Genomic DNA, 25,712 nt, shown 5'->3' with positions numbered 1-25,712 from the left:
ACCACACACACACACACACACACACACACACACACACACACACACACACACACACACACACACACACACACACACACACACACACACACACACACACACCTAATTCATTATCACCTCTCTATCTTTAATGAATCCATGTAGGTATGTTGTCTTGGACTGTTTTTAATAGACATACAAATATATATAAACATAAAGATATACACACACTACCATTCAAAAGTTTGGGGTCACTTAGAAATGTTATTGTTTTTGAAAGAAAAGCACATTTTTGGACCATTCAAATAACATCAAATTGATCAGAAATACAGTGTAGACATTGTTAATGTTGTAAATGACTATTGTAGCTGGAAACTGCTGATTTTTTATGGATTATCTACATAGGCGTACAGAGGCCCATTATCAGCAACCATCACTCCTGTGTTCCAATGACATGTTGTGTTAACTAATCCAACGTTATCATTTTAAAAGGCTAATTGATCATTAGAAAACCCTTTTGCAATTATGTTAGCACAGCTGAAAACTGTTGTCCTGATTAAAGAAGCAATAAAACTGGCCTTCTTTAGACTAGTTGAGTATCTGGAGCATCAGAATTTGTGGGTTCGATTACAGGCTCAAAATGGACAGAAACAAAGAACATTCTTCTGAAACTCGTCAGTCTATTCTTGATTTGAGAAATGAAGGCTATTCCATGCGAGAAATTGCCAAGAAACTGAAGATCTCATAGAACGTGGAATAGCCTTCATTTCTCAGAACAGTTTTATTGCTTCTTTAAACAGGACAACAGTTTTCAGCTGTGCTAACATAATTGCAAAAGGGTTTTCTAATGATCAATTAGTCTTTCAAATTATAAACTTGGATTAGCTAACACAACGTGCCATTGGAACACAGGAGTGATGGTTGCTGATAATGGGCCTCTGTACGCCATAAGAATACAGCTGTTTCCAGCTACAATAGTAATTTACAATATTAACAATGTCTACAATGTATTTCTGATCAATTTGATGTTATTTTAATGGACAAAAACTTTGCTTTTCTTTCAAAATCAAGCACATTTCTAAATGACCTCGAACTTTTGAACGGTAGTGTATAAACAGTTGAAGTTGGAAGTTTACATACACTTTAGCCACATACATTTAAACTCCGTTTTTCACAATTCCTGACATTTAATCCTAATAAAAATTCCCTGTCTTAGGTCAGTTAGGATCACCAGTTTATTTTAAGAACGTGAAATGTCAGAATAATAGTAGAGAGAATTATTTATTTCAGCTTTTATTTCTTTCATCACATTCCCAGTGGGTCAGAAGTTTACATACATTCGATTAGCATTTGGTAGCGTTGCCTTTAAATTGTTTAACTTGGGTCAAACGTTTTGGGTAGCCTTCCACAATAAGTTGGGTGAATTTTGGCCCATTCCTCCTGACAGAGCTGGTGTAACGGAGTCAGGTTTGTAGGCCTCCTTGCTCACACACACTTTTTCAGTTCTGACCACACATTTTCTATAGGATTGAGGTCAGGGCTTTGTGATGGCCACTCCAATACCTTGACTTTGTTGTCCTTAAGCCATTTTGCCACAAATTGGAAGTATGCTTGGGGTCATTGTCCATTTGGAAGACCCATTTGCAACCAAGCTTTAACTTCCTGACTGATGTCTTGAGATGTTGCTTCAATATATGCACCTAATTTTCCTCCCACATGATGACATCTATTTTGTGAAGTGCACCAGTCCCTCCTGCAGCAAAGCACCCCCACAACATGATGCTGCCACCCCTGTGCTTCACAGTTGGGATGGTTTTCTTCAGCTTGTAAGCCTCCCCCTTTTTCCTCCAAACATTACGATGGTCATTATGGCCAAACAGTTCTATTTTTGTTTCATCAGACCAGAGGACATTTCGCCAAAAAGTACAATCTTTGTCCACATGTGCAGTTGCAAACCGTAGTCTGGCTTTTTATGGCGGTTTTGGAGCAGTGGCTTCTTCCTTGCTGAGCGGCCTTTCAGGTTATGTCGATATAGGACTTGTTTTACTGTGGATATAGATACGTTTGTACCTGTTTCCTCCAGCATCTTCACAAGGTCCTTTGATGTTATTCTGGGATTGATTTTCACTTCTCGCACCAAAGCATGTTCATCTCTAGGAGACAGAACGCGTCTCCTTCCTGAGCGGTATGACGGCTGCATGGTCCCATGGTGTTTATACTTATGTGCTATTGTTTGTACTGATGAACGTGGTACCTTCAGGCGTTTGGAAATTGCTCCCGAGGATGAACCAATCTTGTGGAGGTATACCATTTTTTTCTGAGGTCTTGGCTGATTTCTTTTGATTTTCCCATTATGTCAAGCAAAGAGGCACTGAGTTTGAAGGTAGGCCTTGAAATAGATCCACAGGTACACCTCCAATTGACTCAAATGATGTCAATTAGCCTATCAGAAGCTTCTAAAGCCATGACATCATTTTCTGGAATTTTCCAAGCTGTTTAAAGGCACAGTCAACTTAGTGTATGTAAAATTCTGACCCACTGGAATTGTGATACAGTGAATTATAAGTGAAATAATCTGTCTGTAAACAATTGTTGGAACAATTACTTGTGTCATGCACAAAGTAGATGTCCTAACCGACTTGCCAAAACTATAGTTTGTTAACAAGAAATTAATGGAGGGCTTGAAAAAACAGTTTTAATGACTCCAAATTAAGTGTGTGTAAACTTCCGACTTCAACTGTATAGACATAAATATATATTTGTCACGTTCTGACCAGTAAAGGGGTTATTTGTTATTGTAGTTTGGTCAGGACGTGGCAGGGGGTGTTTGTTTTATGTGGTTCGGGGTTTGTTGGGCTTTGTATTTATGTAGAGGGGTGTTTGTTTAGAGTGTTCCGGGGTTTTGGTTAATGTTCTATGTTAGTATATTTCTATGTTCTAGTCTAGTCTTTCTATTTCTATGTTTAGTTGATGGGGTTGACCTTCAATTGGAAGCAGCTGCTCTTCATTGCTTCTAATTGAAGGTCTTATTTAAGAGGGGTGTTTTTGTCATGGGATTTGTGGGTAGTTGTCTCCTTGTTTAGTGTCTGAGCACAGCACATGACAGGACTGTTAGTGTCGTTCGTTGTGTTTGTATACGTGTTTTGTTTGTTTTTTCCTTCTTTTTACCAATTAAAGAAGATGAGTATACACGTTCCCGCTGCACCTTGGTCCAATCCTTACGACACGCGTTACAATATTTCCAGTACCAGTCAAAAGTTTGGACACACCTACTCATACAATGGATTTTCTTTATTTTTACTATTTTCTACATTGTAGAATAATAGTGATGACATCAAAACTATGAAATAACACATATGGAATAATGTAGTAACCAAAAAAGTGTTAAACAAATCAAAATATGGTTTCGATTTGAGATTCTTCAAAGTAGCCACCATTTGCCGTGATGACTGCTTGCACACATTCTCTCAACCAGCTTCTCCTGGAATGCTTTTCCAACAGTTTTGAAGGAGTTCCCACATTGGCTGAGCACGTGCTGTCTGCTTTTCCTTCACTCTGCGGTCCAACTTATCCCAAACCATGCCAATTGGGTTGAGGTCGGGTGATTGTGGAGGCCAGGTCATCTGATGCAGCACTCCATCACTCTCCTTCTTGGTAAAATAGCACTTACACAGCGTGGAGGTGTGTTTGGTCATTGTTCTGTTGAAAAACAATTGATAGTCCCACTAAGCGCAAACCAGATGGGATGGTGTATCGCTGCAGGATGCTGTGGTAGTCATGCTGGTTAAGCGTGCTTTGAATTCTAAATAAATCATCGACAGTGTCACCAGCAAAGCACCCCCAACCCATCTGCAATTTCTGAGGCTGGTAACTCTAATGAACTTATCCTCTGCAGCAGCGGTAACTCTGGGTCTTCCTTTCCTGTGGCGGTCCTCATGAGAGACAGTTTCATCATAGGACTTGATCGTTTTTGCGACTGCACTTGAAGAAGCTTTCAAAGTTATAAAAATGTTCCGTATTGACTGACCTTCATGACTTCATGACTATCTTTTGTATACCACCCCTACCTTGTCACAACACAAGTGATTTGCTCAAACTCATTAAGGAAAGAAATTCCACAAATTAACTTTTAACAAGGCACACTTGTTAATTGAAATGCATTCCAGGTGACTACCTCATGAAGCTGGTTGAGAGAATGTCAAGAGTGTGCAAGCTGTCATCATGGCAATGGTTGCCTACTTTGAAGAATCTCAAATCTCAAATATATTTTGATTTGTTTAACACTTTTTTGGTTACTACATTATTCCATATGTGTTATTTCATAGTTTTAATGTCTTCACTATTATTCTACAATGTAGAAAATAGTACAAATAAAGACAAACCCTTGAATGAGTAGGTGTTCTAAAACGTTTGATTGGTAGTGTGTACTGTATATATACTGCTCAAAAAAATAAAGGGAACACTTACACAACACATCCTAGATCTGAATGAAAGAAATAATCTTATTAAATACTTTTTTCTTTACATAGTTGAATGTGCTGACAACAAAATCACACAAAAATAATCAATGGAAATCCAATTTATCAACCCATGGAGGTCTGGATTTGGAGTCACACTCAAAATTAAAGTGGAAAACCACACTACAGGCTGATCCAACTTTGATGTAATGTCCTTAAAACAAGTCAAAATGAGGCTCAGTAGTGTGTGTGGCCTCCACGTGCCTGTATGACCTCCCTACAACGCCTGGGCATGCTCCTGATGAGGTGGCGGATGGTCTCCTGAGGGATCTCCTCCCAGACCTGGACTAAAGCATCTGCCAACTCCTGGACAGTCTGTGGTGCAACGTGGCGTTGGTGGATGGAGCGAGACATGATGTCCCAGATGTGCTCAATTGGATTCAGGTCTGGGGAACGGGCGGGCCAGTCCATAGCATCAATGCCTTCCTCTTGCAGGAACTGCTGACACACTCCAGCCACATGAGGTCTAGCATTGTCTTGCATTAGGAGGAACCCAGGGCCAACCGCACCAGCATATGGTCTCACAAGGGGTCTGAGGATCTCATCTCGGTACCTAATGGCAGTCAGGCTACCTCTGGCGAGCACATGGAGGGCTGTGCGGCCCCCCAAAGAAATGCCACCCCACACCATGACTGACCCACCGCCAAACCGGTCATGCTGGAGGATGTTGCAGGCAGCAGAACGTTCTCCACGGCGTCTCCAGACTCTGTCACGTCTGTCACGTGCTCAGTGTGAACCTGCTTTCATCTGTGAAGAGCACAGGGCGCCAGTGGCGAATTTGCCAATCTTGGTGTTCTCTGGCAAATGCCAAACGTCCTGCACGATGTTGGGCTGTAAGCACAACCCCCACCTGTGGACGTCGGGCCCTCATACCACCCTCATGGAGTCTGTTTCTGCACATTTGTGGCCTGCTGGAGGTCATTTTGCAGGGCTCTGGCAGTGCTTCTCCTGCTCCTCCTTGCACAAAGGCGGAGGTAGTGGTCCTGCTGCTGGGTTGTTGCCCTCCTATGGCCTCCTCCACGTCTTCTGATGTACTGGCCTGTCTCCTGGTAGCGCCTCTATGCTCTGGACACTACGCTGACAGACACAGCAAACCTTCTTGCCACAGCTCGCATTGATGTGCCATCCTGGATGAGCTGCACTACCTGAGCCACTTGTGTGGGTTGTAGACTCCGTCTCATGCTACCACTAGAGTGAAAGCACCTCCAGCATTCAAAAGTGACCAAAACATCAGCCAGGAAGCATAGGAACTGAGAAGTGGTCTGTGGTTACCACCTGCAGAACCACTCCTTTATTGGGGTGTCTTGCTAATTGCCTATAATTTCCACCTGTTGTCTATTCCATTTGCACAACAGCATGTGAAATTTATTGTCAATCGTGTTGCTTCCTAAGTGGACAGTTTGATTTCACAGAAGTGTGATTGACTTGGAGTTACATTGTGTTGTTTAAGTGTTTCCTTTATTTTTTTGAGCAGTATATATATATATATATATAAACAAAAAGATACATGCAACAAGTGAAAAGTGAATCTTCATTAATGGTGAAGTCTCACTCAGAGTTTAATTGCAATAGTTATATAGTGGAGGCTTATGATTCTTCATACAGATAAAAATATGACACAGTAAAAACGTAGGTGTAGGATTGATTAACCATCATGATGATTTACAACTAGCATGTCACATTGTAACAAGCACGTGCGGCTGTTACAACGTACCAGTGCAGTTGTTACAATGTAACAACAACCTGAAGTTGAAGGCAAAATAGGACTAAATCATATTTTTAATAAGCTATTAGGTGGCCTAATAACGCCACAGTACATTTTTCGTCGACAATAAGCATGGCGACAGTACATGAAACAGCCTTTTAATTGAGAACGTTGTAGAGGAGGTAATATGAACCACCCGACCTACCTTCCTCTGCTGTCGACAGAAGCAAACACTCCAGCAGGACCAGCCAAAGTGGGGCAATGCGACTGGATATGAACTCCATAATGGCATCCAGAATATCCGTAATATAAACGAACTCCTTCGGTTGTGTGTGTCAAAAAGGTTAAAGTGGTGATTTACTGGCACGGTCAGCTGGGCCGTGTACCCATTGGCCGCAACACTGACCACATCTGCCACGGACAGCAGTTCAAACACCAGTTTCACTGGGGAATGAGGGAAACAAAATGTGGTCACAATATTACAAGGAAAACCTCGCTTTGACTGACGGACGGTGGGAAGTCAATGTCTCATGAAATAAATCGATTAAAAAAAAAAAACGTTTTAAAAAAAATCTAGAATAGTCAATAAAATATTAACTTTCATACTAGGAAAAACTTTCCTTTATAGCACTAGAGCATATTGCATATAGTGGCTATACAATTATATAGCGGAGTTGTCCTATGATCTTGTCCTATGTCCCCACTGTCACATTCAAGAAAGCGGACGCATGTAGATTAAATGTATCGTATCATTGGCTGTATTCTTTCCACTCTTTGTCCATGAACCCTCGACGACTTCTCCCAAATCTCCTCTCAATTCGATGTCTGCAGTCAAGGCACTTGCAAAAAACTCAATTGTCAAGATGAATGAAAACCATGTTACTGCTGTGTTCTGTTCGTTTCGGTAGTCTACTTTCTTTACAAACGACCAGATCCAGAATTGTATTAATATTTCTGTAAATTCCTCCCCAAAAATTAAGTGGATAGCTGGTCGGGAACAACTGCGTGTCTCTGCCCTTGTCTTTGGGCTGTTCCCAATGATGTACAACGATTTACAAATTACAGAGCTGAAAGAAAAATTGAACGAGAAATCACTCTCAAGAAAAAGAAAGTAGAAACAAAAAGTTGTGCACTTATCCCCGTCCACTCAGTAAGCTCTCACTAGGGATGTTTCAACACATTCAGAGCCGAATAGCACTAACTACTCTGACTGCTTACGTCCCGCCTCCGCGCACATCGTTTCGGCCAACCATAGGTCAATTCGAGCTGTAAGTCAAAAGAATAGGAAAATCAACGCATTCACCGGACCCCATTTATGTGAGTTTTTTTGCAGTTGTGTGCGTAAGAAGGGAGAGCTGTTACTTCCTTTTCGTTGTTGCGAGCTTCGCTAGCCTAAGTGCCGGGAGTGATATTGTTCATACCAGAGAGTTATCATGTTTCATTCATGATACACACATTGAAACACCCAACAGGTTTTTGATACACTTTTACAGTGTTCTCTTTTATGATATTTAGTTTCATTCCAGTCTGCTCTGTAAGCATACAATAAATCCTCGGCCTCCCGAGTGGCGCAGCGGTCTAAGACGCTGCATCTCAGTGCTAGAGGCGTCACTACAGACCCTGGTTCGATTCCAGGCTGTATCACAACCAGCCCTCACCGGGAGTGCCATACGGCGGCGCACAATTGGCCCAGCGTCGTTAGGGTTTGGCCGGGGTAGGCCGTCACTGTAAATAAGAATATGTTCTTAAATGACTTGCCTAGTTAAATAAAAAATACCGTCTACAACAATATCAATGGAAAAGAAACCTGGCTGATGTTGGTTTCATATCATTCCCATGCAAATGCCCTATCTCCATGCAGAGTCGCAGGAAGCAGCTTTGTGGATTGGCCTGTTATTTCCTCGGCAGTGACTTCATTAAAGTTATGGAGCGGTTGGTCCTTTTCTTATGTAAATGATCTGGAAGACCCATGGTGGAAAACAATTAGTAGCAGCGAAAGACTGCCAGTGCAGGCTGAGAACTAGAAAGATTGAGAATTAATTAGGTCTAAACTATGTGTCTGAAAGTATAAACAACGCTTATTATGATACACATTTGCTATACTATGATTGGCCTTTATTATGGAATTGGTCTGCAGGTCACACAACGGACATTTCCGGTGTTCTATCTAAGTTATTTTTTATTCATTTCTTCATGGTTTGTAATGTTCTACAAATGTTTTCACACCACACATAGACTACTTAACATGCTCATATCTCTCAGGCATTTCCTCTTGAGACATTAGGTGAGTTAAAACTGCTGTAATGTAAGTTAATGTACCTTGCTAAATGTGATAATAATCTTATAAATCGACTGTGTATAATAAAGGAATTATAAGCCATGGTGTTGAATTGAGCTATTTGCTCTGTACTTTGTACTTTGCCCGAAACACTTATATGTCACGAATGGGCCCCCGAGTGGCGCAGTGGTCTAAGGCGCTGCATCTCAGTGCTAGAGGCGTCACTACAGACCCTGGTTCAATTTGAGGCTGTATCACAACTGGCTGTGATTGGGAGTCACATGGGCCGCGCACAATTGGCCCAGCGTCGTTAGGGTTCGGCCTTCATTGTAAATAAGAATTTTTTCTTAACTGACTTGCCTGGTTAAATAACTAAACAAATAATATGAGTGGTATGCACACAACCATACGTACATTTTAGTCATTTAGAAGACACTTCTCCAGATCGACATAAATGAGCAATTAGGGTTAAGTGCCTTGCTCAAGAGCACATTGACAGATTATTCACCTAGTCAGCTCACCGCTAGGCTACCTGCCTCTACCTACTATGCTCATTGTGCAGATGGTGTAGGCAGCTGTGTGTTGCAGTGAGAAGCGTACTCAGTTGTGCTCTTGAGTCCAAGGTGGCCCAAAAAAAGGCTCGGCCCGTGGATAAACTGGGTCAAAGGAATGCGCTTAATGGGGTCAGGTCTGACTGGGCTTTAATCCCGGGCCCGTCTGACGGCTGTAAGAACATGGTATCCTGTGACACACACTCCTGGGCACGATTCGTTCAGACACTACAGGGGTTCCAAAACAGTTTCACTCTGGCCAACATCCCGCGCATGCCACGTCTACAGTACTTCAATGGGCACAAGCACTGTTCATGACACAAACCACTCTTGTTGGCGGAGAGACATTTTGATTGCAAATTTCCTGCAATTCTACACATTTTTTCATGGGGTGCAGAGAAAATGTTGCAGCTTTAAAGCAAATTTTCTTGAAATTCTATACATTTTGCCATGTCTAATATGTATTCATGTGATATTTGAGTGACTCAAACATTACTACAAAATCTATGGGATAAAAAACCTAGCTAAAAAAACTTTTGATCTGGACATTTCTGACAAGATATACTGAACAAAAATATAAATGCCACTTGTAAAGTTTTGGTCCCATGTTTCATGAGATGAAATAAAAAAGGGACATTTCCAATATGCACAAAATTATTATTTCTCTCAAATTTTGTGCACAAATTTGTTTACATCCCTGGAGACAATAAAAAGCCACTTTAAAATGTGCTGTTTTGTCACATAACACAATGCCACAGACGTCTCAAGTTTTGAGAGAGCATTCAATTGGCATGCTGACTGCAGGAATGTCCACCAGAGCTGTTGCCACAGAATGTAATGTTAATTTCTCTGCCATAAGCCGCCTCCAACGGCGTTTTGTATGGTGTCGTGTGGGCAAGCGGTTTGCTGATGTCAACGTTGTGAACAGAGTGCACCATGGTGGAAGTGGGGTTATGGTATGGGCAGGCAGAAGCTACGGACAACAAACACAGTTGTATTTTATCGATGGCAATCTGAAGGCACAGATATATCATGACAAGATCCCTCGGCCCGTTGTCGTGCAATTCATCTGCCGTCATCACCTCATGTTTCATGCTGCTGGTATGCCAGCATACCATCTTGCTTCCCACCTGCTGGCTTGCTTCTGAAGCTAAGCAGGGTTGGTCATGTTCAGTCCCTGGATGGTAGACCAGATGCTTCTGGAAGTGGTGTTGGAGGGCCAGTAGGAGGCACCCTTTCCTCTGGTCTAAAAACATATCCCAATACCCCAGGGCAATGATTGGGGACATTGCCCAGTGTAGGGTGCTGTTTTTCAAATGGGATGTTAAACAGGTGTTCTGACTCTCTGTGGTCATTAAAGATCCCATGGCACTTATTGTAAGAGTAGGGGTGTTAACCCTGGTGTCCTGGCTAAATTCCCAAGCTGTCCCTCATACCATAATGGTCACCTAATCATCCCCAGCTTACAATTGGCTCATTCATCCTCTCCCCTCTAACTATTCCCCAGGTCATTGCTGTAAATGAGAATGTGTTCTCAGTCAACTTACCTGGTAAAATAAGGGTTAAATAAAACAAAATCATGATAATGCACGGCCCCATGTTGCAAGGATCTGTACACAATTCCTGGAAGCTGAAAATATCCATGGCCTGCATACTCACCAGACATGTCACTCATTGAGAATGTTTGGGATGCTCTGAATTGATGTGTACAACAGTGTGGTCCAGTTCCTACGAATATCCTGCAACTTCACACAGCCATTGAAGAGGAGTGAGACAACATTCCACAGGCCACAATCAACAGTCTGATCAACTCTATGGGAAGGAGATGTGTCGTGCTGCACGAGGTAAATGGTGGTCACACCAGATACTGACTGTTTCTGATCCATGCGCCTACTTTTTTTGGACCAACAGATGCATATCTGTATTCCCAGTCATGCGAAATCCATAGATTAGGGCCTAATGAATTTATTTCAATTGACTGGTTTCCTCAGTAAAATCTTTGAAATTGTTGCATGTTGCGTTTATATTTTTGTTTAGTATATAAATAGCTCTCTAAGGTATGCAATGACTGACATGACAAGAGGAACTGATGATGCACTTCCCAATATAGAAATGTCACCTTGTGCATTCTACTATTACAACTTCCACGAGTAAGTTGGACTGAGTCCCTTCAAAAACAAAACACCCCCCTCTGCCGACCCACAACACAACAGCAGCAGGAAAACACCCTGTCTACCACTGTGTTAATGTGAATTCAAGGAAGAAGTTTGCCGGAATAAGGTTGGATGAGCAAGTTTCTCAGAGACGGTCTGCATCCATAGTGGGCCATAAACCCCATGTTCCCGGGCATATAATGGTAAAAGCTCGGAGGGTGTTGGGTGAGACTTTTCTCTCTGGGGTGAGACTGACACGGTGGAGGTCAGAACTGAGGAAACCACAATAATAAGTGAAAGAAAGACACATCGGGAAGAGCTGAGACTGGCACAGTGCCACAGAGGTGTGAAGTCTGCTGTGGTTCAACGTCAGTCCATGTGTGGTGTGAATGGAGAGGGAAGGCCATCAAGCAGCTAGTGTTCTACCATGGCTTCAGGGCATTTGATGCTACTGTTATGTCCGGGCCAAAACACTTCCATCATCCATCTAGCCCCTGACAGTGGAGCAGGTGTGAGGTAGCAATGACCAAAGGTTCATACCTACTTTCAGATATCCCTCTGCTTCTGATACTCATCCCAATATTTAAGTCATTTACCAGACGCTCTTATGCAAAGCGACTTAAAGTAGCATGTGCATACATTTTCATACTGGTCCCACATGGGACTAGAACCCACAACCTCAGCATTGCAAGTGCAATGCTCTACCAAGTGCACCACACAAGACCATCCATAACAGTCTTCCCATCCATAATATTGATGACTAATTTATAACGGCACAGTCTCCGTAATTCCCCCCAATGCAATCAGCTGCAATCCTTCTCAGCCCCTCTCTTCCCACCATGATCACATCTGTAATTGGGATATCAAAATGGAAATAACTTGAAAATATGGCATTGCCATGGTGACCAGGGAGGGTAGAAAGGTGTGGGGAGGGTAGTAAATTGTGCTGTGGAATGCATGATTAAAATAATAACGCAGACACAAAATAGTTCATTACGCAAAGAGAGAGGGATAGGAGGGGGAGAGGAGAAGGACACAGAGGATACAGGAAGAGAGAGTGAGCGTGTCAGGTAGAGGAGGGGGAGAGGAGAAGGACACAGAGGATACAGGAAGAGAGAGTGAGCGTGTCAGGTAGAGGAGGGGGAGAGGAGAAGGACACAGAGGATACAGGAAGAGAGAGTGAGCGTGTCAGGTAGAGGAGGGGGAGAGGAGAAGGACACAGAGGATACAGGAAGAGAGAGTGAGCGTGTCAGGTAGAGGAGGGGGACAGGAGAAGGACACAGAGGATACAGGAAGAGAGAGTGAGCGTGTCAGGTAGAGGAGGGGGAGAGGAGAAGGACACAGAGGATACAGGAAGAGAGAGTGTGCGTGTCAGGTAGAGGAGGGGGAGAAGAGAAGGACATGAAGGACACAGAGAGAGAGTGTGTTTGTGTGTGAGGGGAAGGGGAGAGGGAGGTAGCAGATATGGAGGGGAGAGAGGGGAGAGAGAGGGGAGAGGGGGAGGGGAGAGGGAGAGAGAGGTGAGAGAGAGGGGAGAGGAGAAGGAAGGGAGAGGAGAGAGAGGTGAGAGAGCTGTGAAAGGGGTGCTTTCATGGCTCATGTTTTCGTGTTTGGCAAGCAGGGAGACTTTCAGCAGAACACAGCCATAAGTCAATGGAACAGAACCAGACCCTCTGAGTCTTGCAGACAATACGACACACACTGTGCTGCCATACCAGGTTCTACCCCCATCCCATCCCATCCCAACATAACATAAACACACCCCACCCCCCTTCACTACAACCCCTCCCTGCAAACCTTTAGCCCCACCCATCGTAAAACAGCCCACCCCAATCCAAACACCCATATATCCTAACACCGCCAAATGTGTGTGTGTGTGTGTGTGTGTGTGTGTGTGTGTGTGTGTGTGTGTGTGTGTGTGTGTGTGTGTGTGTGTGTGTGTTTGTTTGAGATGGATGTAACAATGTTACCAAACACAGACCAGTTCTGCCTCTTACCTCTAGTATGTGTCTGTTAACCCTACACTTTACCCCATATCCTTGTGACACCCTATCCATACAGCTAGTAACTAAAGCAGTGTTTCCCCACCCTGGGCCTCCACAACCCCCAACAGTACATATTTATATTGTAACCCTGGTCCTCCACTACCCCCAACAGTACATATTTATATTGTAACCCTGGTCCTCCACAACCCCCAACAGTACATATTTATATTGTAACCCTGGTCCTCCACAACCCCCAACAGTACATATTTATATTGTAACCCTGGTCCTCCACTACCCCCAACAGTACATATTTATATTGTAACCCTGGTCCTCCACTACCCCCAACAGTACATATTTATATTGTAACCCTGGTCCTCCACAACCCCCAACAGTACATATTTATATTGTAACCCTGGTCCTCCACTACCCCCAACAGTACATATTTATATTGTAACCCTGGTCCTCCACTACCCCCAACAGTACATATTTATATTGTAACCCTGGTCCTCCACTACCCCCAACAGTACATATTTATATTGTAACCCTGGTCCTCCACTACCACCAACAGTACATATTTATATTGTAACCCTGGTCCTCCACAACCCCCAACAGTACATATTTATATTGTAACCCTGGTCCTCCACAACCCCCAACAGTACATATTTATATTGTAACCCTGGTCCTCCACTACCTCCAACAGTACATATTTATATTGTAACCCTGGTCCTCCACAACCCCCAACAGTACATATTTATATTGTAACCCTGGTCCTCCACTACCCCCAACAGTACATAAAAAGGAAACCCAGGTATTACTGTTAATACATATGATAATGGTAGTATTATTGTAAATTCTTATGTAGTCCCATCCCTTTAACAGAGATATCCATCCATTTAACAGAGAAATCCATCCCTTTAACAGAGATATCCATCCGTAGTCCTGGGATTTCAAATCTCATTGCGCTAACCAACCCTATGAGGAGCTGACCCAGTTCTGACGGTATAATGTGCTCATAAATGAAACAGTAATGGAATACTATTGTTGTGACCTGAAGTGCTGAACCACAGTGAGGAACATGTGGATGAGACAAAGGCTGTACACCATGAGGGTGGGGTGGAACATCATCAGCACAGAGCGCAGGTGAAGGGCCCTGCCAGAGCATTCACACACACACACACACACACACACACACACACACACACACACACACACACACACACACACACACACACACACACACACACACACACACACACACACAAAGAAGCTGAATACCTAGAATTCGCTACAGAAGTTGAAAATGGCCAACTAAAAGACTGTTAAATGTGAAGAAACATTTTTTTGCAAGTGATTGCAAGTGATTGTGCTTGGTGTAGATCTGTAGTGAGATATAGAATATTCATAATATTGATCCTAATCACACTAGGGGAGCCAATATGGAGTGATTAGTCACACCAAGCACATACCAGCAGCTAGACAGGCCACACACACAGGCCACACATATCCACACACAGGCCACACACACATCCACACACATAGGCCACACACTTCCACATACATAGGCCACACACAAATCCACACATATAGGTCACATACATAGGCCACACACATAGGCCACACAGAGGCCACACAGATTCACACACACTCCACAAAAATCCACACACACAGGCCACACACACGTAAAGGACTTGTTGAATAGTGATTTTCCAGCTCAAAGTGCTTTACAATGTAAGGAGGTGGGGGGGTTCACCTCATCCTCTCACACAATGCAGTGCCATGTGTTCTGGCTTCACTGAACACACAACGCACACACACACACACACACACACACACACACACACACACACACACACACACACACACACACACACACACACACACACACACACACACACACACACACACACACACACACACACACACACACACACACAGAGGAAGCATCTGTGTTGTGTGATTTCCTAACGGGATAAGGGTGGGTCTTGAACTCCCCTGAGTGTCAGCAAGGTGGGGGACACAGAGAGATAGAAAAAAGGAGATCAATTAATTTGGGAAAGAAACACACGAAAACACCACAAGCAAAAGGAAAAAGGAACAAATATGTGAGCCTGCAGTAGGTTAAACTGGAGAAAATAAGAGCCTGCAGTAGGTTAAACTGGAGAAAATAAGAGCCTGCAGTAGGTTAAACTGGAGAAAATAAGAGCCTGCAGTAGGTGGCACTGGAGAAAATAAGAGCCTGCAGTAGGTGAAACTGGAGAAAATAAGAGCCTGCAGTAGGTTAAACTGGAGAAAATAAGAGCCTGCAGTAGGTGACACTGGAGAAAATAAGAGCCTGCAGTAGGTTAAACTGGAGAAAATAAGAGCCTGCAGTAGGTTAAACTGGAGAAAATAAGAGCCTGCAGTAGGTGAAAGTGGAGAAAATAAGAGCCTGCAGTAGGTTAAACTGGAGAAAATAAGAGCCTGCAGTAGGTGAGACTGGAGAAAATAAGAGCCTGCAGTAGGTTAAACTGGAGAAAATAAGAGCCTGCAGTAGGTTAAACTGGAGAAAATAAGAGCCTGCAGTAGGTTAAACTGGAGAAAATAAGAGCCTGCAGTAGGTGACACTGGAGAAAATAAGAGCCTGCAGTAGGTGAAACTGGAGAAAATAAGAGCCTGCAGTAGGTTAAACTGGAGAAAATAAGAGCCTGCAGTAGGTGACACTGGAGAAAATAAGAGCCTGCAGTAGGTTAAACTGGAGAAAATAAGAGCCTGCAGTAGGTGACACTGGAGAAAATAAGAGCCTGCAGTAGGTTAAACTGGAGAAAATAAGAGCCTGCAGTAGGTTAAACTGGAGAAAATAAGAGCCTGCAGTAGGTTAAACTGGAGAAAATAAGAGCCTGCAGTAGGTGACACTGGAGAAAATAAGAGCCTGCAGTAGGTTAAACTGGAGAAAATAAGAGCCTGCAGTAGGTTAACTGGAGAAAATAAGAGCTTGCAGTAGGTTAAACTGGAGAAAATAAGAGCCTGCAGTAGGTGACACTGGAGAAAATAAGAGCCTGCGGTAGGTTAAACTGGAGAAAATAAGAGCCTGCAGTAGGTTAAACTGGAGAAAATAAGAGCCTGCAGTAGGTTAAACTGGAGAAAATAAGGGCCTGCAGTAGGTTAACTGGAGAAAATAAGAGCCTGCAGTAGGTTAACCTGGAGAAAATAAGAGCCTGCAGTAGGTTAAACTGGAGAAAATAAGAGCCTGCAGTAGGTTAAACTGGAGAAAATAAGAGCCTGCAGTAGATTAAACTGGAGAAAATAAGAGCCTGCAGTAGGTTAAACTGGAGAAAATAAGAGCCTGCGGTAGGTTAAACTGGAGAAAATAAGAGCCTGCAGTAGGTTAAACTGGAGAAAATAAGAGCCTGCAGTAGGTTAAACTGGAGAAAATAAGAGCCTGCAGTAGGTTAAACTGGAGAAAATAAGGGCCTGCAGTAGGTTAACTGGAGAAAATAAGAGCCTGCAGTAGGTTAAACTGGAGAAAATAAGAGCCTGCAGTAGGTTAAACTGGAGAAAATAAGAGCCTGCAGTAGGTGACACTGGAGAAAATAAGAGCCTGCAGTAGGTTAAACTGGAGAAAATAAGAGCCTGCAGTAGGTTAAACTGGAGAAAATAAGAGCTTGCAGTAGGTTAAACTGGAGAAAATAAGAGCCTGCAGTAGGTGACACTGGAGAAAATAAGAGCCTGCGGTAGGTTAAACTGGAGAAAATAAGAGCCTGCAGTAGGTTAAACTGGAGAAAATAAGAGCCTGCAGTAGGTTAAACTGGAGAAAATAAGGGCCTGCAGTAGGTTAACTGGAGAAAATAAGAGCCTGCAGTAGGTTAACCTGGAGAAAATAACAGCCTGCAGTAGGTTAAACTGGAGAACGTAAGAGCCTGCAGTAGGTTTAACTGGAGAAAATAAGAGCCTGCAGTAGTTGAAACTGGAGAAAATAAGAGCCTGCAGTAGGTGAAACTGGAGAAAACAAGAGCCTGCAGTAGGTAAAACTGGAGAAAATAAGAGCCTGCAGTAGGTTAAACTGGAGAAAATAAGAGCCTGCAGTAGGTGAAACTGGAGAAAATAAGAGCCTGCAGTAGGTGAAACTGGAGAAAATAAGAGCCTGCTGTAGGTTAAACTGGAGAAAATAAGAACCTGCAGTAGGTACACTGGAGAAAATAAGAGCCTGCAGTAGGTTAAACTGGAGAAAATAAGAGCCTGCAGTAGGTGACACTGGAGAAAATAAGAGCCTGCAGTAGGTTAAACTGGAGAAAATAAGAGCCTGCAGTAGGTTAAACTGGAGAAAATAAGAGCCTGCAGTAGGTTAAACTGGAGAAAATAAGAGCCTGCAGTAGGTGACACTGGAGAAAATAAGAGCCTGCAGTAGGTTAAACTGGAGAAAATAAGAGCCTGCAGTAGGTTAAACTGGAGAAAATAAGAGCCTGCAGTAGGTTAAACTGGAGAAAATAAGAGCCTGCAGTAGGTGACACTGGAGAAAATAAGAGCCTGCAGTAGGTGAAACTGGAGAAAATAAGAGCCTGCAGTAGGTTAAACTGGAGAAAATAAGAGCCTGCAGTAGGTGACACTGGAGAAAATAAGAGCCTGCAGTAGGTTAAACTGGAGAAAATAAGAGCCTGCAGTAGGTGACACTGGAGAAAATAAGAGCCTGCAGTAGGTTAAACTGGAGAAAATAAGAGCCTGCAGTAGGTTAAACTGGAGAAAATAAGAGCCTGCAGTAGGTTAAACTGGAGAAAATAAGAGCCTGCAGTAGGTGAACTGGAGAAAATAACAGCCTGCAGTAGGTGAACTGAAGACTGCAGAGAAGTTCCCACAAAAATGACATTTGAGCACCCCCTAGAGTCCAAATGTGTTTTTCGTCTTCCCAGGCTGAGGACCAACCTGCATGGTTCCTGGCTTGGTACCAAATAACAACATGGAATCATCTTCAACCCCCCTCCCCAAAAAGGTGCCATGACACTGCTTTTTTTCAGAAAGCTTATTTTAATTATTGTATTGTTTTTATAGCTCATTTACAACAAGCAATTCACTGAAATGAAACATATTAGTTTGCTTGATATTGTTATCTCTTGCAAGATAAATAATTTTAAACATATTTTCAGCATCAGTTGACTTTGTCGTAATTTATCATCAGTCTTTTCAGTAAAAATTCATATATATATTTTGTTTAGGAGTATCACACTATGATATGGATGACAAACAGAGAATAAGAAATACATTAGATTTTTCAAATAAAGAAATTAATAACATATTATTATTCCATTCATGTAGAATGTTTGTTCTTGTGTATGTGTGTGTGTCTGTGTGTGTGTGTGTGTGTGTGTGTGTGTGTGTGTGTGTGTGTGTGTGTGTGTGTGTGAGACCCACCCAAAGTGATGTGTTCCTGTGTATTAGAGGTTGTTGCAGGGCAGTGGGCTCAGGTCCCAGTGCTGAGGCTCTGGTTTCTCTAATGTCCAATCAGCAGTGTGCATGGCCAGAGAGTCCCACGCCCCACACGACCCCAACATCTCTGTATTTACAACAGTTCTGGCCAGTCCCCCAAAACTGAGAATGTGCAAAAAAAATGTATACAATAAAATATACAGACTTATAAGTGAGTAAAACTGAAAGAGCGAGAGCAGTTTACAATAAATAATCAATCCAAAACATTAACACTTTCCATCTCTCACTGGGAAAAGCAAGTGAGCCAAAATAAAGGAACAATAAAAATGAACGGTCACTTCCACCTGTAACTTCACTCTTTTAAACATCAAATCAAAAGTTCTAAACAAATGTTTAAATAAATGCAAACTAGTGTCTGTAAACCCCTGTAATTCATATTGTATTCTGTCTGATTCTCACTCCCTCTATCAATACCTGTATTAATGCTGTCAGTGCAAATTATTATTAGGCTTGTATATATTTTAAGACACACAAACCCACTCTCATTGCATATCATCATTACACCATTGCACTAAATCTCATGAGCCTGGCACTCACACACACGAGCAAGAACACACACGCAAACAGACACACTCACAGTTGCACAACCACCCACATACAACACACACCATCTTTTTATCCCATCCAATATTACTGTATTATATACTGCACCTCCAACCAGGAAGTGAGACGTGTAACTGGAGACAATAATCAAGGCTCAGTTATAGCTCAGTTACATCTCAGTTACATCTCAGTTATAGTCCAGTTATAGTCCAGTTATATATCAATTATAGCTCAGTTATAGCTAAGTTACATCTCAGTTATAGTTCAATTATAGCTCAGTTATTTCTCAGTTATAGTTCAGTTACATCTCAGTTATAGCTCAATTATAGCTCAGTTACATATCAATTATAGCTCAGTTATAGGTAAGTTACATCTCAGTTATAGTTCAATTATAGCTCAGTTATTTCTCAGTTATAGTTCAGTTACATCTCAGTTATAGCTCAATTATAGCTCAGTTACATCTCAGTTATAGTTCAGTTACATCTCAGTTACAGCTCAATTATAGCTCAGTTATATCTCAGTTATAGTTCAGTTATAGCTCAGTTATTTCTCAGTTATAGTTCAGTTACATCTCAGTTACATCTCAGTTACATCTCAGTCATAGTTCAGTTATAGTTCAGTTATAGCTCAGTTATAGCTCAGTTACAGCTCAGTTACATCTTAGTCATAGTTCAGTTATAGCTCAGTTATAGCTCAGTTACAGCTCAGTTATAGCTCAGTTACATCTCAGTTACATCTCAGTCATAGTTCAGTTATAGTTCAGTTACATCTCAGTTACATCTCAGTTATAGTCCAGTTATATCTCAGTTATAGTCCAGTTATATCTCAGTTACATCTCAGTCATAGTTCAGTTATAGTCCAGTTATATCTCAGTTACAGCTCAGTTGTAGTTCAGCTATTATGTGTTTCTTTGTATGTTTGTTTGTCAGGACTGTGTTGTGTGGAAGGGGAAATCAAGCAAAGTCAATGACCAAAACAAATCACCAAACACAAGAGAAACATTACCCAAAGAAAGCAATGGAAAATTGTTGAAGAGATTTACATTTTACAGTCTCTGACTCCTGTTAGAAATCGTCATTAAAAATATATATTTATATAGGCCATTTTGTCTGTTAAACGTGTTATATATAAGTAGCCTTCATGTGTGATGAAACAAAGAGAGAAAGAAAGAGGCAGAGAAAGAGTGGTTGGGAGGAAGAGCGTCCACACACACACACACACACACACACACACACACACACACACACACACACACACACACACACACACACACACACACACACACACACACACACACACACACACACACACACACACACACACACACACACACCACTGCTCAGAGTGGCCAGTGAGAACACTGTGTGTGGGTTGTTGAGGGGTCTTTCTGGAAGAGTGATCAGAGAATTGGCTGTGGTGCTCTTCACACTAAAGAGCTGAACATAAGAATCCTGCTGTTGTGCATTAAGAGAACATTCAGCCTGGGATCTGCCTGCCTGTTGCAAACAGGCAGAACAACCAGTGCTTTTGGAGAACAGCCAGGTGGATTAGAATGGCACTACTGTATGGCTGACTGTGTGTGCGGTACAGAAGAGACCCAGTGGTTATACTGTGAGGTCTTCCATTGTCAATGCACACAGTGAGTTTGCACACCAGAAAGACACCCCCCTCTTTCTCTGTCTGCACCGCTCTGCTCCTCTCTCTGTTGAGACATGCTAGAAACTCCCCCACCATCAAAACAGAAAGACGGGTGGCCATTCTTCTTCTTCTTTTTCTCTATTGGTTCTTCTTAATATCCGTCATTTTCCTCAACTCCCATCTCTGAGTCCTCTGAGGACGCATGCACAAGTTCAACTTTTGAGTTTTAATTTGTGCTGCTTTTTAAAAATGGCCTTGCAATGCTTTTCGTGGGTGATTGAGCAAATGGCAGTCTTGGTTAGTGGGATGTTGTTCATAGAGCAAAGCCTTTTCACTCGAAAAGAGCCTCCTCTGGATTAGAGGAACCCAATAGGATCTGTGTGTCCTTCCATAGTCTATGCACTCTCCTTCTCTCTCTCTCTCTCTTTCCCTCCTTTTCATGTCCTGAAAGGAGAGAGGGGAGACAGGAGGAGGAGAAAAGGCTAAGGGATATAAAAAAGGAAGGATCAAATGGATGCTGATGGTTTTGCCACCTTGTCGGCGGGGATGTCAAAGGCAGCCAATGAGACAGAGAGAAGGAGAGGAAGAGATGGTGGATCATTTACCCTGTGCTAATCCCGGGGACGCCCACCACCCCGCCCTGCCACACCCAACTGGGTCACCCCTGTCCAGTCTTTCTCAGTACTCACCACACATTGATAATATATTAATATTTATTAAATACCGTCCATGTCTATCGCTCTGTGTTTCTATTCATGTGTCTCTTTTAGTGTTATTCTGTGTCTCTCCGTGTGATTATGCATCCCCTCCTATCTCTATCTTCACGTGTCCCTCTGTCTGTCTGTCTCGGTGTCTTTCTCTCTCTGTCTCTCTGCCCTGGTTGGGCTGGAGGGCAGACTGTCTGAGGGTGGTTGGGGGGATGGGGGTGGGTTATGGGGCAGCCTCACAGCCTCTCCCGGGTGGGGATCCAGATGTAAGGCCCCGACTGCTCCTCGATCACCGTCTTCACCTTGTGGTAAACCTCCTCGAAGCTGTCTCCTTCCACCACAGCTGGAGAGGGAGAGACATGGAGAGAGGGAGAGAGAGAGACATGGAGAGAGGGAGAGAGAGAGACATGGAGAGAGGGAGAGAGAGAGACATGGAGAGAGGGAGAGAGAGAGACAGAGAGGGAGAGACAGAGAGAGAGACGGAGACGGAGAGGGAGAGAGAGACAGAGAGGGAGAGACAGAGAGAGATAAAGAGAGAGAGAGAGGGAGAGAGCGAGAGAGAGAGAGAGAGGGGGGAGAGAGTGAGCGATACAAAGAGATAGAGATACAGAGAGAGAGATACAGAGCGATAGAGAGGTAGAGAGAGAGAGAGAGAGAGAGAGAGAGAGAGAGAGAGGGGGGAGAGAGTGAGAGATACAAAGAGATAGAGATACAGAGAGAGAGATACAGAGCGAGAGAGAGGTAGAGAGAGAGAGCGAGAGAGAGAGAGAGAGAGAGAGAGAGAGAGAGAGAGAGAGAATGTCAGATATGTATCTGTGTGTGGTGTCACGCATAACATTTTTATGAGCAAACATCAAGATCAAGTCACACTCCACATGCAGAGTTAGAAGCTAATTAGGTCAACACATTCCTGCTTAATGGAGTTACAGCCCGCAGTGTTCTAGACAGTGTTACCTGAGAAACACTCTAGTGTTCTAGACAGTGTTACCTGAGAAACACTCTAGTGTTCTAGACAGTGTTACCTGAGAAACACTCTAGTGTTCTAGACAGTATTACCTGAGAAACACTCTAGTGTTCTAGACAGTGTTACCTGAGAAACACTCTAGTGTTCTAGACAGTGTTACCTGAGAAACACTCTAGTGTTCTAGACAGTGTTACCTGAGAAACTCTCTAGTGTTCTAGACAGTGTTACCTGAGAAACTCTCTAGTGTTCTAGACAGTGTTACCTGAGAAACACTCTAGTGTTCTAGACAGTGTTACCTGAGAAACACTCCAGAAAGTCCTGTTCCAGTTTGAGAGCGCGGTCCATACCCTTCCTGGCCTGCTCCTCTGTTAGTCGAGTGTTGATCTCTCTGCACAACAACAACACACACACACACAATTATATAGCTAGTGTGTGAGTCTGTGTGTCTGTGTGTGTGAATGTAAGTGTTGTGTGTGTACATACAGGACATTCTCCAGTGACTTGGGCCGGACAAAGATGGCGACGGGGTGAAGCTGAGCGGCCTGTAGTCTGCGGACAGCATTGGCCGACACGTCCAGTATACAGTGTTTTCCTTGCTACTCACAGCAAAGGAGGGGTAAGGGGAGGGAGAGATGGGGGAAGAGAGAGGAATGAGGGAGAGAACGGAAAGAACAGAAAGGGAGAGAGGGGAGAGGGAGAGAACAGAGGGAGGGAGAGAGGGGAGGGGGAGAGGAGAGGGGGAGGGAACAGAGGGAGAGAGGGGAGGGGGAGAGAACAGAGGGAGGGAGAGAAAGTTGGGGGAGAGAACAGAGGGAGGAGAGAGAAGGGGAGAGAACAGAGGGAGGGAGAGAAAGTTGGGGGGAGAGAACAGAGGGAGGGAGAGAGAGGAGGGGAGAGAACAGAGGGAGGGAGAGAGAGAAGGGGGAGAGAACAGAGGGAGGGAGAGAGAGAAGGGGGGAGAGAACAGAGGGAGGGAGAGAGAGAAGGGGAGAGAACAGAGGGAGAGGGGAGAGAAAGGAGAGAACAGAGGAGGGAGAGAGGGGAGGGGGAGAGAACAGAGGGAGGGAGAGAGAGAAGGGGGAGAGAACAGAGGGAGGGAGAGAGAGAAGGGGGAGAGAACAGAGGGAGGGAGAGAGGGGAGGGGGAGAGAACAGAGGGAGGGAGAGAGAGAAGGGGGAGAGAACAGAGGGAGGGAGAGAGAGAAGGGGGAGAGAACAGAGGGAGGGAGAGAGGGGAGGGGATTCAATCAGCCAGATCCCTTTTCACTTCGTAAGCCAATCAATACAGAACAACTGCTGTTGTTGTGAGCATGTTAAATAATGTAGATTGGCCTAATGTATCGTCCCTCTCATGTAAATATAATATAAATATCACAATGATAATGTATCTCCAAAGCTTGTTTCACAGGGTCTCTGATCTGTGCTGTCTGTACCTGCTCTGCCACCTGGCGGACACTCTGAACGCTGGTGCCATACAGGTGGCTGTTGTACTGGCCCGCCTCGATGAAGCGGTGGCTCTGGATGTCCTTCTCCATCTGTTCCCGTGACGACACAAAGTGGTAGTCCCGCCCGTCCACCTCGTACTCACGCTTGGGCCGTGTGGTGTCTGAGGGAAGGGCCAAGTGGTCATTTAGGCTGTCAATCAATCACCCTGTCAATAGATCAATGTAAACCACTGGAGTACTAAGCAGGCAAATGGTTACTCTGTGAAGGGTCAATACTTACGAGGGACACAAGATCCAAACTTGTCAGGGAACTCCGACAGCAGGTCATCATTTACCCTGTCCTTTATGGGACCCAATATTATGATGGGTCTCGCATAATGGACTATGTAGAGAGAGAGGAGAGGTAAGGGGATAAATAAGACATGGAATGGGCAGAAATATAAGTATAGTGTGAAAGAATAGTACTTCAAAGTGTATTCTCACCCTCCACTTGCGTGACTGTTTCATAGCTGTGTTGAGAATCATCCCTCCCTGGAAGCAGAACACAACAATACCAGTCAGTCAGAGCCAGTCAGTCAGCTAGTCAGAGAGTTAGTCAGCAGTCAGTCAGTCAGTCAGTCAGTCAGTCAGTCAGCTAGTCAGCTAGTCAGTCAGCTAGTCAGTCAGTCAGATAGTCAGAGAGTTAGTCAGCAGTCAGTCAGTCAGTCAGTCAGCTAGTCAGTCAGCTAGTCAGTCAGTCAGATAGTCAGTCTGCTAGACAGTCAGTCAGCAGTCATTCAGTCAGTCAGCTAGTCAGTCAGTCTGCTAATCAGTCAGTCAGTCATTCAGTCAGCAGTCAGTCAGCAGTCATTCAGTCAGTCAGCTAGTCAGAGAGTTAGTCTGCAGTCAGTCAGCTAGTCAGTCAGCTAGTCAGTCAGTCAGATAGTCAGAGAGTTAGTCAGCAGTCAGTCAGTCAGTCAGTCAGTCAGTCAGCTAGTCAGCTAGTCAGTCAGCTAGTCAGTCAGTCAGATAGTCAGTCTGCTAGACAGTCAGTCAGCAGTCATTCAGTCAGTCAGCTAGTCAGTCAGTCTGCTAGTCAGTCAGTCAGTCATTCAGTCAGCAGTCAGTCAGCAGTCATTCAGTCAGTCAGCTAGTCAGACATCTGCTAGTCAGTCAGTCAGTCATTCAGTCAGCAGTCATTCAGTCAGTCAGCTAGTCAGACATCTGCTAGTCAGTCAGTCAGCACTTAGTCAGTCAGAAGTCAGTCTGCTAGTCAGTCAGCAGTCATTCATTCAGACAGTCAGTTAACTAGTCATTCAGTCAGTCTGCTAGACAGTCAGTCTGCTAGTCAGTCAGTCAGACAGCCAGATAACTAGTAATTCAGTCAGTCTGCTAGACAGTCAGTCTGCTAGTCAGTCAGTCAGTCAGTCAGTCATTCAGTCAGCAGTCGTCAGACAGTCAGATAACTAGTCATTCAGTCAGTCAGTCAGTCAGTCATTCAGTCAGTCTGCTAGACAGTCAGTCTGCTAGTCAGTCAGTCAGACAGTCAGATAACTTGTAATTCAGTCAGTCTGCTAGACAGTCAGTCTGCTAGTCAGTCAGTCAGTCATTCAGTCAGCAGTCAGTCAGACAGTCAGATAACTAGTCATTCAGTCAGTCAGTCAGTCATTCAGTCAGTAGTCAGTTAGACAGTTAGATAACTATTCATTCAGTCAGTCAGTCAGTCATTCAGTCAGCAGTCAGCAGTCAGTCAACAGTCAGCTAGACAGTCAGCAGTCAGCTAGTCAGTCAGCAGTCAGTAAGCTAGTTAGTCAG

The 25,712-nt window shown here is 43.7% G+C and overlaps 2 protein-coding genes across 5 annotated transcripts in view; both read right to left on the bottom strand.

Annotated features, from left to right (window-relative positions):
- LOC106563426 (ephrin type-B receptor 4a-like) overlaps positions 1-7,406 on the bottom strand; it is a 69,756-nt gene extending 62,350 nt beyond the window's left edge. The window contains 1 exon segment of the mRNA XM_045690068.1: positions 6,404-7,406. Within this exon segment, the coding sequence (XP_045546024.1) occupies positions 6,404-6,482 (79 nt within the window). The 5' untranslated portion in view covers positions 6,483-7,406.
- An 11,069-nt stretch (positions 7,407-18,475) lies between these two features.
- The window catches only part of LOC106563427 (disks large homolog 4), a 150,469-nt gene continuing 143,232 nt past the window's right edge, over positions 18,476-25,712 (bottom strand). For all 4 annotated transcript variants that reach the window (XM_014128989.2, XM_045690067.1, XM_014128986.2 and 1 more), the window contains 6 exons: positions 24,402-24,449; positions 24,199-24,300; positions 23,907-24,079; positions 22,958-23,070; positions 22,771-22,862; positions 18,476-21,853 (listed from right to left, as the gene is read on the bottom strand). In XM_014128989.2, coding sequence (XP_013984464.1) covers positions 21,747-21,853; positions 22,771-22,862; positions 22,958-23,070; positions 23,907-24,079; positions 24,199-24,300; positions 24,402-24,449 — 635 coding nt within the window. In that variant the 3' untranslated portion in view covers positions 18,476-21,746. The remainder of the gene's footprint in view (positions 21,854-22,770; positions 22,863-22,957; positions 23,071-23,906; positions 24,080-24,198; positions 24,301-24,401; positions 24,450-25,712) is intronic.

Source organism: Salmo salar, chromosome ssa11, assembly GCF_905237065.1.
Source record: "Salmo salar chromosome ssa11, Ssal_v3.1, whole genome shotgun sequence".
NCBI classification, from domain to species: Eukaryota; Metazoa; Chordata; class Actinopteri; order Salmoniformes; family Salmonidae; genus Salmo; species Salmo salar.
The sequence above is the reverse complement of the archived record's forward strand: the minus strand, read 5'-3'. Positions and strand labels throughout refer to the sequence as shown.